Here is a 13,454-nt window from a genome sequence, read left to right as displayed (position 1 = left end):
GTGGCCTTAAAGGCTAGGCTAGGGGAAGCCCTGGGCATTAATAACAATTATTGGCCTTCTTTAGTTTCCTCAGACACCTTAAGTGTGGGGTATTGACTGCTTTGCTAGAGAGAATGTTGCCTATTGATTTCGCCAAAGCAGAAAGAGATGGTCTCCTCACCCTGAAAGGCAGGGATTAATCCGAGCGGGAGGCTGAGCAAACAGCCACAGCTCGATCCCTTTGACTGTAACCACTCCTGCATCACTTCACTGTCAACAGCTACAGGAAATCAACACAGGGAACACATGACCTATGACCACTCAAGTGTGGGGCCATGGCAGACAAACAGTGCCTGTGTTCACTACCGACTGTGTGTAAGGAGACAAGTAGGATAGTTCACTGAGATTACTGGATTATTTCCATTTATACATGAAAACTATTCTTAAAACATCTATTTTTCTTTGTTGTAATGATGGACAGGTTTTAGTAAAAACATGCAGGTATCAACTTAATGTTGGTCATTACTATTTCGTCTCTGCAGGCTAAAGATAGAAAAATCCTATTTCAGTCCGCATGACGAGCAAACATACCGTTTTCCCATTTTGTCATTTCACAACTTGAGGGAAATCATCCCATTAAAGCCCTTCGAGCACCGCTCTTAATTTCAAGTCTTAAACACCAATACTCCCGCTAATCATGGTGCAATATGGAAATGACCGTTAAGCTGGCTTTAAGCTTTTATGTAATACAAAAATGTAATGTGGGTGGAATTCATGAGCTGCTCCAATGATAGGTATGAAAATGTGTGCTCATTTTAAATGGGTCCACTTCATAGACACACTATCTCACCTTCAATTCTATTATTATGCAGCACTATGTTTTGCTCTCTAGCAAATGCAAGTGGAAATACTTTGAGCAAGACATGGTGTTATATATACACACATAAGTTAATGTTGAGCTTGTGAGCGCAGGCTACGGCAGCAACACTGCTGTGTTAAATAGTCTGTAACCATCAAGGCTACCAGTGTAGGCTACTTTAAAGACTAGTTGATACTTCCTCTAGTTCTATACTTTGCCTCTGCTCAGAGGGACAACTGGTATAGACTGCATATATAATGTAGCTTTCTATTGCATTTGCCTATTTAACACAATTTCTCACTCTTTATTTATCGTTTATATCAGAACATACCAAGCATCAAGCATATAGAACTAATCTAGACACTGATTACAGAGACACGCAAGCAATTCACTTTGGAAACCATTTTTTATTCCTTAAATAATTTTAGAATACATTCTGATGCTGCCATATCATGTTTCATATCCTTTTCATTCACAGTGATGACTATGGCTTACGGTAAGACTCACACTATCACAACTTCAGTGATTACACAGAACCAAGGCAATCCAAGGACAGCTACCCCCTCTGCAAAAGGCACACATTTTCTAGAATCTTTTAAAGTAATTGTTGACAATAAAGACAATAAGGTAAAATAAAAGACCCTGTTAAAATACCTGAATAAAAAAACAAAACTAAACAAAGAAGGTTACAGTGGTGATCCAATTCAATAAATATATTCTGCCCTTTATTGGCATTGTATAACTTCAACAACACAACTTCAGCACTCAGTGTTAAATACTCAATATAAAATAATAAACCTGTACCAATGGCTCAAATAGACCATAAAGCATACTGTGACAATGCCAATGTCTGATGCATCTCTCAGCTTACAGGTCTGAATGAGAACATTTACCAACATCTGCAGAATCATTCTCACATACAAATGGACACACATAATAGACTTAAACATCTGCAAAGGTAAAAGGTCACGCCAGAATATTCTGTACCATTACAAATATGTCCCCAAAATAAATTCAAAAGATAATAACCACATCTTTTGTATGGCTACATGACATTTACAGTACATTCATTCTCACACAGTTATCTTCTGTGAGTTCAGAGGACACATCGGTAGTCTGCCAGAGAGAGTGATGGAGGCCCTTCCCCACAGCAGGCTGGGAGTCTGCCACTCCAGAGCAGCACTCTGCCCCGCTGCAGTGTAAGCAGAGGCCTCTTCTCCAGGGCCCGCTGAGCCATCCTGCGTGCCACCTCCACAGCAAAGGTGTACCCGGGCACGGAGGGCACGGGGGGATGGGCTGCCGTTAGCTTCAGGGGAGGTTGGCGGCCACGGCTTTCTTCTTCTTCGTGTGCTCCCTCCGACCCCTCGCCAATCCTCTCCAGGTCTGGCCCGGCCTGCGACCAACAGAAAGGGTGGATGACTGTCACATTACATACATGGCACAACTACAGACTTATATCTAATTGAATATCTAATGATGTACTGGAAGCCATCTTAATATATATTAGGGCTGCTGCCATCCTCTGGCATTGTTTGGCTGAGACTATGAGTTAATAAAATTACAGTCTAATGTTAGATCCATTGGTCCCAGATATTGCTGTATTTTGCCCCTGCATTATGTCAACTGACCCACAGAGGCCCAGTATAACCTGCATTTTATTTATCACCTAAAATACTCATTAATTTGTCCTACACTTTGAGTGTTGTAAATACTTGAGCGCTCCCAAACCTGCGTTCCCCTGCCATGACCTACCATTAGGAGCATTTTCCCTCTGCTCTAACCTACCACTCCTGAGCTGACCTCCTCTCCACTGCTGTGTGCCCTGCTGTCCCAGCGTGGCTCGGGCTCCTGCTCTGGGGATCCCTGGCTGAGGCTCTGGAGGCTCTGGAGGCTCTGGAGGCTCTGGAGGCTCTGGCTCTGCCTATCCCTGCAGCTGTGCCTGAGGGCTGGAGAGTCTGACTCCCAACTGACCTGACTGCTGTGTGAGGGGTTGGGTGGCGGAGGGGGGAGTCAAGAGGGTCAGGGTCAAGCCAAGAAGCAGCTGAGTGGCAAGCAGCACGTTCACCATTAACCAACCCTCCCCTCCCCTCCCCTGGTCATGGGCTTTTGGAGCAGCAGCCCCACTCGGCATTCATGTCCAAACATCAGGGCCACTGCCTCACCTGACTGCCAGTCCTGCTCGTGCCCTCTCCCCTAACTGAATGCCAAAGTTCTCTCTCCTGTTTGTCTCTCACTGCTCACTTAGCCGAGGTCCTCCTGCGCTAACGTGGTCCTCTCCTCTTTCCCCGAGATGGTCGTTTTTGTCCGCATCCGGCGGCTTTGCATACGTAATTGGCTCGTTGGCCATTCCGGCTGCATTGCTAATATATGCCCTTTCGAGCCACTTAATTCCGCCGGGACAAACAGGCTCACGGACACGTACAGGAAAAAAAAAAAAGAAAGAACGAGAGACACTCCGGTGTGGGTAATTAGCAGAAGAGACAATGAGGGGTGTGAATAATAATAAAGTGGCTGTCTAGCATTAGAACTTTTTAACAAGTGTGGGACCAAGAGTCGAGATGTGGGGGCGGGAGTGCGGTGTGTGTGTGTGTGTGTGTGTGTGTGTGTGTGTGTGTGTTAGGTGGCTGTGGGCTGATCAAATAATCGTCGGGGGTGAAAATGTGCGTCGAATGAAATGAGTCAATCATTCTAATGCGATAGACGAGCCCCGAGGAGAATAAATAAGCAGTCGCCATGTCAGCCGGAGCGGAGCAAACGAGTGCGCGTGCACAAGCGATAGGCACGCAATTAGACAGGGTCATATTCTGCCACGGCGAAGAGCGCCGGATGTGCTAATGAGGTGTGGGGCTGTGAGTGTGTATGTGGACCTTAGTGAGAAAGAGAGAGAGGGAAAGAGAGAGAGTGTGTGTGAGTGTGTATGTGGGCCTTAGTGAGTATGAAAGAGACAGAGAGAGAGAGAGAGAGAGAGATAGTGTGTGTGTATGTATGTGGGCCTTAGTGAGTGTGAAAGAGAGAGAGAGACAGAGATAGAGAGAGAGCGAGAGAGAGAGAGAGACAGAGAGAGAGAGTGTGTGTGTGTGTGTGTGCCTTAGTGAGAAAGAGAGAGAGGGAGTGTGGGTGTGTGACAGAGAAAGCATGTGCAGTATATGCATTTGCTTGTGTTGAATGGGTATGTGTAAATGTGTCCAAATGTGTGTGAGACAGAAAGCTGTTTGACTATGTACTGTATATTAGCAAATAAGAGAGAGAGACAAGGTAGGTGTAGGAAATGGACACATGAAAACCATATACAGGTCAAAAATCTCATGGAGCCAGGCATCAGGAAAAAAGTCTCAGAAGCTGGCGGGTCAGAAAGATCGTCAGGGGAGCTGGATTTCTGGCTTGCGCTGTCAGCTAGAGTGCCGGCAGACCAGCGGTCAAGTGTTGAGTCAGAGCGAGTGGGCAGTGGGGGCCAGCGGCCAACCATGTAGGGCCACGCCAGCAACCAGACAGACAGGCAAGCAGGTGTGCATGTGTGTGTGTCTGTGTGCGAGTGTGTGTGTGTGTGGCAGACAAGCAGACAAGTGTGGCAGGCACGAACATGGGCAGGCCCTGGGCATTCTCTCTCTCTCTCTGGAAAGTCAAAGTCATTAAGTATTCAATCACGTAAAGGGGAGGTGAAGGCGTGAAAGGTTGCGGACCCAAGCACTTTTGCTTCAGTGCATTAAGAGCCCGCTTGGCCATTCCGACTCGGCTTGGGAAGAGAGAGAAAAAAAAGAAATAGATTGCCTCCCTGGAAGATGGCTGCTCACAACCCCCCAACCCACCCAGCCCATTCCCTCCGTCTCCCAGCCACCCCCCTCTTTCTTTCTCTTTAATAACAGCAATCTGCTGTGAAAATCTAATCCCGAGTACCATTTACGCTGCATCTAGATAACTTCTGCTTGGAAAAGCGTACAATATGAATATTTCATTCCCTGATATCCAAATAAACATCGCTGGCTTTCCATCAATCAGGGGGGCACGCGGCAAGTGAGCCGGAAAGTGAAATTGCTAATGAAACGAGCATCCTAACGACGCCTCTGTTCTATTTCTATTTCTCGCCATCAGAAAACCACCAACCCGCACAAGAGGATTCTGTAGCCCAGAGAAAAGACGTACCCAAAATGTATCACGCCGCGCAGAAGAACAGTACCGTAATTTCCGGACTATAAGCCGCTACTTTTTTCCCACGCTTTGAACCTCGCGGCTTAAACAACGACGCGGCTAATTTATGGATTATGATACCTGTGACTGTATACGGTGGCTTTGTGTTTACGGTGGGTTTGTGGAGCTAGGATGCTAGCATGGATGCTTAGCGCCACGCGATTTCTCAGTATCTCAATAACTTAACTAATGTCAAAATAACCACAGTCTACCGGCGTAGACAGAACACAACTCAAAACAGTTTACAACAATACAAATCCAGTCTTTTCAAGTTCTTTAGCTCACTGGTTTCAAACTTAGCGTCTTTCTTCTATCTCACTGTCTTCAGTCTAACGTTCTAGTTTCTGATTAACTCTTGCAACGGTGCTCTCTTAAAGCAACAGTGCACTTATCGTAACTGGCAAAACTAATAATATGCATCACTATTGTATTACTTTTGATATTCATTTTAGCCTGTGTAAAGTTAATTTGTTTCAATGTACCGGTAGGCACCTGCGGCTTATAGACATGTGCGGCTTATTTATGTTAAAAATAATTAAATTTAAAAAATTCAGTGGGTGAGGCTTATATTCAGGTGCGCTCAATAGTCCGGAAATTACGGTACATCACCGTCACCTATTTGAGACCGCCCGCCCAGTTTGGAGTCAGCACATACACCACGGAGAGACAAATATGGCTTTTATTACATATTTATGACAACAAATCAGGCATGAACGCCACTGTCCTTCATTTACTAATAGCTCTCTGGCCCTGCCATTAAAGATGACTGCACAGCACCCTTCCGCCCGCCCGCCTGCCCGCCCCCCTCCTTCTTCTTCTTCTTCTCCTGCCTTTCTTCCCCTCGTTTCTCTCTCTGTCTCTCTGCCCTAATTCTGCTCCTCGGAGGGAGATAAGAGGGATCAGGAGTCCATCCATATGCATGCTCACATATCTATGGAGTGCTTGTGAGGTCTCAGCAGATTTGGAGGGGCTGTGGCTGGCCCGGGCGCTGAAAGCACTGGTAATGACACTTAATAAAAGCTGGGGAGCCATGCATGAGGAGGGAGCCGCCCGGAATACACACACACACACACACACACGGAAACCTCCAGATGCCATTAATAAACAAACAACCCACATGAGAATGCACGCAAAAATACGGCATACACACAAGCAACATATAAGCACAGACACACACATACACTAAAATATGCACACAAACACGTACATGCAAGGACTAAAGCCCTGCACTTACTAATCCATGAATTTGAAGTTTACTTAGAAGGGGACTGGGGACAGGCTTTTGGGACCTCCTGAAACATCAGACATGGTTCACGCTCTTACCCCTGTGCACATGACCGGTCTGGGAGTGAGTGGATCATGGACACCAGCTGGCAGCTGAGTAAGTGAGTCACACACAGGCCTGCATTGCATGCAAACACTAAAAAATATGTAAGTCACATGTGCTCATACACACACACACACACACACACACACACACCACACACACACACCATACACACACCATACACACACACAAACCCACTAGTGATTTCTGAGTTACAGAGGCAATTAAACTCCTACTGCTCCAGTGCCTCTTCCTGTGAACTTTCCCCCCCTGTGAAACTTTCCAACTGAACTCCGCAAAGCCGTGTGGAGGGAGTTAACTCCAGCCGGCCAGCAGACACCTTGGCATGTAAATGTCAGAGCGAGCGAGCGAGCGAGCGAGCGAGCGAGCGGGACAGCAGAGAGGGAGGAGAGGAGTGAAGAAAAGCTCGCTAAACTGAGGCCGTGCGACTCCGCTGCTGGTAGCCCAGCGATAATGGGAGCTTAGCGCTGGGAAACCAGAACAAACAGTGGAGCGGGGTGGAATGCAATCGCCGGCTGCCAAAGCCTCCCCATCAGCGCGGTCAACACGGCCAGACCTGATTGGGTTGATTTCCCCTGAACCCAATCAAGCGAGGGGCCTCCTCCTCCTCCAGTTCCCTCCTCACCCCCTCTCTCCCCACCCCCCCTCACACTCCCCTTCTCCTGTTTGTATTGGGCCAGGCGGATCTGGAGGGTTATTAAGAGGAAATGCCTGTGCCCACAAAAACACGTCCGTCTGCTCAGCTAGAGGATTGGCCTGGTGAAATGAGGCCTCTGGCGTCTTACGGCGTGTTCGAGGATGTGGCGGGGGGGAACAAGAAGCTGATATCAAATTCGCAGGCAATCTGAAAAATGGGAGTTGTGGTAATGGGCAAAGGAGGAAAGTTCTGGAAGCAGCCTGATGAGTCTGGGATTAAAGTCGTAATGGGGAGGGCTCAGAGCAGTGTGCTATGTGTTTGATGGACAGAAGCCTAGGAGTAAAGGAGGTTAGAACACACACAAATACACACTCACGCCAACACCAACAGAGTCAAATACATACACATGGACACACACACAGGGACCCCTCCCCCCCCCCCCCCCCCCCCACACACACACACATCCAAACACACACACTTGTCCAGCATGGGGTGTCTCCTCCTCTCTGTCGCTCTCTCTCCCACAGCAGTCACCCCTGAAGTTATCTGCTCCGATACACAAATGCATCTTCAGTGTTAACAAGCGCTGGTGAGACATCGACTGGAGGCCGGCTATTAGACGCCGCCTCCCCTGACATGGGTGGCCAGCAGCGAGTGGCAGGACCGCTCACACAGGCACCCCTCCCCTGGACCACGCACACAGCAGGCCTCTGGGAGGTGAGAGTGAAGTGTGAGGGCAGAGGAACTGGAGGATGCTGGGAGTGTCCCGCGACGCCACGTGCTAGACCACCGAAGGCACGAGGGGGGGCGGTAAGAGTGGCAGCTCCTGTTTTGCGTTCGGGGAATATCAAAACATCCATCTCCCCTCCTTCTCCTCCCCCCTCCCTCTTTCCCACCATCACTCTCTCCATCCCTTGTCTCACAGCTCTCTGATTTTTATGGCCGGCCAGCATGGCCCATTAGTCACAGAGACACTATGCAAATCCCAGAACATCGCCAGACAAGCATGCAATCCAATAAAGCTCTCTCCGGTTACACAACACCCCACTTTGAGTCGCGAGCAGGGCCAGTGATGGCACTGAGTGTTGCTAATGACCTACATTTCTCCTCTCACTTCAGGTACACACAAGAGGCCCCAGAACACCAGACGGTGCCTGTGACAAGACCCCCCTACAGCTGACAGAAAAGAAAATCACTTTTATATAATTATTTTATGTGTGTGTGTGTGTGTGTGTGTGTGTGTGTGTGTGTGTGTGTGAGGTCAAGTGAGACACCTTTAAACCCAACTGCATGATTTGATGGTGTTTTTTCACTTGTCTGTGCCCCTGACATGACTTCCAATGGCTCTCGCGTGTCCCTTTGCTTTGTGATGTGGGTTAGCTATTTCACAGTATTTCTTTTTTTTTCATAATTTATCATCCAATATTGATGTTTCAGCCTCCTTTGAATGAACACTTTGAACATGTCAGATTCCACAGCGGTAGTATTGATATTCACTGAGTCTTGTCCAGATACCTGACTTCACTGGACCCATGAGTGAGGCAACTTATGAATAAAAGACTACGGTACATAAACATGGTGAAGAACTACTCACTCCGCTGTGGGCAGTGGATGTGGATGTCGTCCTACAGCACTGGAGAGTTCATCAATGCTCTCTTGTTTAGCCTGGAAAACATCAATAGTCCTCATCGTCAGTACGTCATTACCATCATCATCATCATCACTGCTGTCAGTCTGCAGTCATCACTGTCTTCGTAATCATCCAACACTGTCATCGCCATATTCACAATGACCAAGCTAATCACTATCATTACCGTCACCATCATAATAATCAAGCCCCTCAATGTACACTGTGATTCTGTGGATTGGCTGTGATGGTGACAGTAGATTCAGGAGGCTGCCGTCACCTTAAGCCTGTGCATCTCCATCCTCCTCTCATCCAGCTCTTCCTTCAGCCTCCTCAGCTCCTGCTGGAGGCTCTCCACAGTCTCCTGCAGGTGACTGCATGAACACACACACACACACACACACACAGGGACACACACACCAATGATACTCTGCCTTAATAAAACTATACTTTGACAGGACTCCATATCAAACCTCCAATCTCCAACAAATGTAAACTGTACATTGATGCGTGACTTACTCCTTTTCTGCTGTGAGACCGATGATAGTTTTGGTCTGGTCATTGATCTTTTGGGACATTTTTTCATTGGATTGTCTGCATGTAAGCACAATCACAAGGTAATGTTATTAGTACTGATGACAGCTGCACCAGCTATACGCTGTTAGTTTGAATCTGGACCTATGTGCTTACTTCTGTTCATTGACCCACTGGTTGATGTTGGTGACGACCAGCTTGCTCTCGCGGTGCAGGCGGGTGCTGTCGGAGCGAGCATCACCCAGGGACTGGCGCAGTGCCTCCGCCTGTGGGGGCAGAGAGAGGGAGAGAGGGAGAGAGAGAGAGAGAGAGGGTTAAGAGTGGACACAGGAGGACCCTCGCTGCTTCAGAGGTCACATGGAGTGGCTGCTACTATTTACTTTGGTCCCTCACCTCATACACAGCAGTCAAGTACTTCTGTTCAGTGGAGTCCATCTGAGAGCGCAAGGCCTCCACCTGTCAGACACACACATGCATGCACGCAAGCACACACACAAACACAAACAAACATATGCACACACTGAATTTATACACTATCAACCTTTGGATCACTGTGTCCTAAACAGAGGTTTGTGTGGAGATAAGAACTCCTCTAGTTCTAGATACCCGGGCTGAGCCAGCGTGACGCACCTGGGCTAAGGTGGCGTGGTAGTTCTCTCTGATGGAGGCCACCTCCACCTTCAGTGCCACCACCTCCTCCTCCCGTTCCTCCAGCGCTGCCAGCTGCTGTTGGCCCCACTGCTGAGCCCGCGTCAGCTGGGCATTCAGCTCTGCCACGCGCCCCTCATACGTCTGCACCTGGAGCGAGCAAAACACACACGCACACACACACACATACACAAAGGTATTAAATGTGTGTCTGTTTAATTCTGTACTTATCTCAATGTGTGTGACCTGCAAACAGAGAAACACATTTACAAGAGGCCTTCACCTAACTGAAGCACATGACATCAGCCATGTAAAGAACACTAAAACACCCTAAGCCTGAAATGTAGTGACCTATACATCAACTGCTCTCCATTTCTGTGTGCTCCATATTCATCTGGGATCTGTGATGGAGGAGGAGTGACTGCGTGCCAGATAAGGTATTCTGTGCAGGCCGTCAGCCTTGATTGCGCGGTGGCCAGGGGCTCTCCCGCTAATTCAGCTCTGAGCAGGAGCTTCTGTCGGCGGGGTACCGCAGGGGGATGACATCAACACAATGACCTTTACAGATGCGCCGGCTACGACGCAATGCAGAGGAGAGGCAATAAATGTAATGAAAGAAGCAAGGGCAATTAAAGTGGTGTGTGTGTGTGTGTGTGTGTGTGTGTGAAAGAGGATATGAGCTTCAGACTGCAGTGTGCCTCCCCCTCTAATCCCTCTGTGATTGCGCAGGAGCCAGAGTGTGCTCAACGTCTGATCATCCTCTCCCACCTCTCACCGCTAATCCACACAAAAGGCCAGTGAGTGCACGCACGCACACACACACACACACACACACACACACACACTCACACCTGCACACACACACCTGCACATACATTCATACATACATCCTAACACATTCACACAAGTGCACACATACCTGTACAGACTTATGCACACACCTTTACTACATTTTACATTTTCTTGAAGACACACAAACACACACATACACAATATACATGGATATGCATACATCTATTAGGTGCACACCCATATATTCAGAAAAGATCTAGCCATATGTGAAAAGACTGTGCACACACACACACACACACACACACACACACACACACACACACACACTATCATTTCAAGGCACTTAAACCATGCATGCACATCCAAACACACACACTGAACATACATACCCATTAACCTATTAGGTGTAAACCAACATCCACAAAAAGATCTCACCACATCCACATATACACACATTCATTTCCAAGCATCAGACCACGCATGCACGCCTGCACACACACAAACACACACACAGCTGAAAATGAGCCCCTCTCTCTCTCTCTCTCTCTCCATGGCGTGCGTCTCCCTCCGCCCCCTCCAGCGCCCTCTGTTCCACACCAGTGCCAGCAGTCATTACTGGCCTTCCTGTGATACGGCTGCAGCACCAACAGCAATTATTTTTAAAAGCAAGAACTGAAAACAGACACCAGACGCACAAACACACACACTGCACATAATCATTATCTTTTCACTGGGGCGAGAGAAGAGGATCTGTGGAGGAGAGGATGGAGGGATAGAAAGGAGCGAGAGACAGAGAGAGAGATGGAGAGAGAGGGTGAGTGTGGGAAGGGGTGGGCACTTCTTTATTTTTTCTCTCTCTCTCTAACCCAAGGAGTTTGCTGACCGCAAAAAATGACAACGATGCTTTTCCTAAACCAATTAGGAGCCCTGGAGAGTGGTGCTGTTATCATGCAACATTGACAGCACTTAAAAAGGATGGCGTAAGGAGATAGCCCTGAGCCACGCTAAGCCTGCCTCATCCCACTGCAGTGGACTCGCTTCACACACGCACACACTCAATGTGTGCATACAAACACTACACGAAAAGTAAATGCACGAAACACAACCATAGCCACACACACTTTGTATACCTACAAAAAGTATAAATGCACAGACACACACACACACACACACACTGCCAAGATAGTGGATAACTATAAAAAACAAACTTGGGTTGGGGCATTCTTTGGATATCAAAATGCTAACAGAAGAGGACTGTTGATGTGGTGGTGCTGTGTGTGGGCTGAAGGACAGCTATGTGAATACAGAATAATGACTTCAACCTGCAGGCCCTGAAGATGCCACTGGATCTGACACAGCACCTCTCACTGCTGGCAACAAGGGACACAGTGTGTCTGTGTAACCCAGGTTTAATCAAATCACAGGGGCGCGGTGCACTTATGCATGGGGCTGGTGTGTACTGTGGTCATATATGAGAGGCGCACAGGCTGAAGCGTTAGCTATGATGCTAGAGGTCATTGTTGTTGGCGGGTGCTGGGGTGTGTGCTTGCCTGCTCCTGCTTGAGTTGGCCCTCGCTGCGTAGCCTGTGCAGCTCGGTGGCCTGCTGCCGCTGGCGCTCCTCCGCCTGCTGGGAGCCGCGCTGCTGCAGTCGGCACAACTCGCTGCGCACCGACGCCAACTCACGACTGCGCTCGGCCAGCTGCACACACACACACACACACGCATCCACCCACAGATTTCACCACCAGCAGACAAACATAGGCAAATGGACATACAGATACGCCTCAATGAGGCTAAGCTAAATACTTCGTAGCACATTAGTGTGATGGATTTACATTTAAACACAATCATCTAATAGATATTTTCACTACTCAATTTCCACAAATTAAAATAAGGTATACACTTTATCACATCAACACTTGCAATGGTTTCACTGAAGTATACAGACCAGTGCCATGCTCTCTTTGTGGGAGCCCTGAGCAGAAGCCAGCTCCAGCTTCAGCTCCTGGAGTCTGTTCTGGGTGGCGGACGCCTCCCTGGCCTCCTGCCGCCCGCTGGCCTGCGCCTGCTCCAGCTCCTGCCTCAGCCGGCTCGCCGAGTCCTGCAGCGAGGCCACCTGCAGAGCCCACAGCAGAGACGGGGATGAGGTGGAGGAGGACATGAATGAGGACACTGAATCGTGCAAACTGCTGGATAAGCATTTGTGTTTCAACTATGCGTCTGTAGCCCAACCCCACTTTTGACTATTACTTTACCAAACCTTTGAGTCATCTGTCTCTTGTCCTGTTAAAGCACAATGACCAAAGAACCCTGCTTTAAGAGTACTGGTGTGACCAGTGAAATTGGACATTAGTTTCTATTCTATCTCGATGTATCTTCATATTATATTCTACAAAAGCCTCTCCAATGCACCCCCCACTGGGTAGAGACGGCGTCTGCGTTGACCTCTGACCTCTTCAGCTCTGTGCTTGGCGTCGGCCTCCTTGCTCTCCAGCGCTTTCTGGAGCCTCTGCAGCTGCGTCTGGCATGCACTCTGCTCCTTCTTTAGCCGGCCAATCAGCTGCTCCTGCTCCTTCAGCTGAGACACACACAGACAGGGAGACAGCTGTCAATCAAACGCTTACACGCCGCACATTCACGCACACCTCTACCTTGCCTCGATGGAGGAGGCGATAGAGGCGTTACAGTGAGGACATCAAAGCATGATATCGGGATAAAATCTGACAAGCACAGTGAGATAGCGAGGCCCTGCTGGAGGATTAGTGGGGGTGGGCTGGTGGGAGATATACTCTTATGGGCATGACAGATATTAAATTGGGATTAAGAGGATTAATTTAACACCAT

At 48.4% G+C, this 13,454-nt stretch overlaps 1 protein-coding gene across 2 annotated transcripts in view; it reads right to left on the bottom strand.

Annotated features, from left to right (window-relative positions):
* Window positions 1-1,225: 1,225 nt before the first annotated feature.
* The window catches only part of LOC105888976 (polyamine-modulated factor 1-binding protein 1), a 141,953-nt gene continuing 129,724 nt past the window's right edge, over window positions 1,226-13,454 (bottom strand). For both annotated transcript variants that reach the window (XM_031569522.1, XM_031569523.2), the window contains exons 29-38: window positions 13,063-13,188; window positions 12,559-12,726; window positions 12,160-12,309; window positions 9,800-9,967; window positions 9,563-9,625; window positions 9,326-9,435; window positions 9,155-9,229; window positions 8,916-9,009; window positions 8,603-8,673; window positions 1,226-2,231 (exon numbers count right to left, since the gene is read on the bottom strand). In XM_031569522.1, coding sequence (XP_031425382.1) covers window positions 2,147-2,231; window positions 8,603-8,673; window positions 8,916-9,009; window positions 9,155-9,229; window positions 9,326-9,435; window positions 9,563-9,625; window positions 9,800-9,967; window positions 12,160-12,309; window positions 12,559-12,726; window positions 13,063-13,188 — 1,110 coding nt within the window. In that variant the 3' untranslated portion in view covers window positions 1,226-2,146. The remainder of the gene's footprint in view (window positions 2,232-8,602; window positions 8,674-8,915; window positions 9,010-9,154; window positions 9,230-9,325; window positions 9,436-9,562; window positions 9,626-9,799; window positions 9,968-12,159; window positions 12,310-12,558; window positions 12,727-13,062; window positions 13,189-13,454) is intronic.

This window comes from Clupea harengus, chromosome 6, assembly GCF_900700415.2.
Source record: "Clupea harengus chromosome 6, Ch_v2.0.2, whole genome shotgun sequence".
Taxonomy (NCBI): domain Eukaryota; kingdom Metazoa; phylum Chordata; class Actinopteri; order Clupeiformes; family Clupeidae; genus Clupea; species Clupea harengus.
This window is presented reverse-complemented; position numbering and strand designations above follow the sequence as displayed.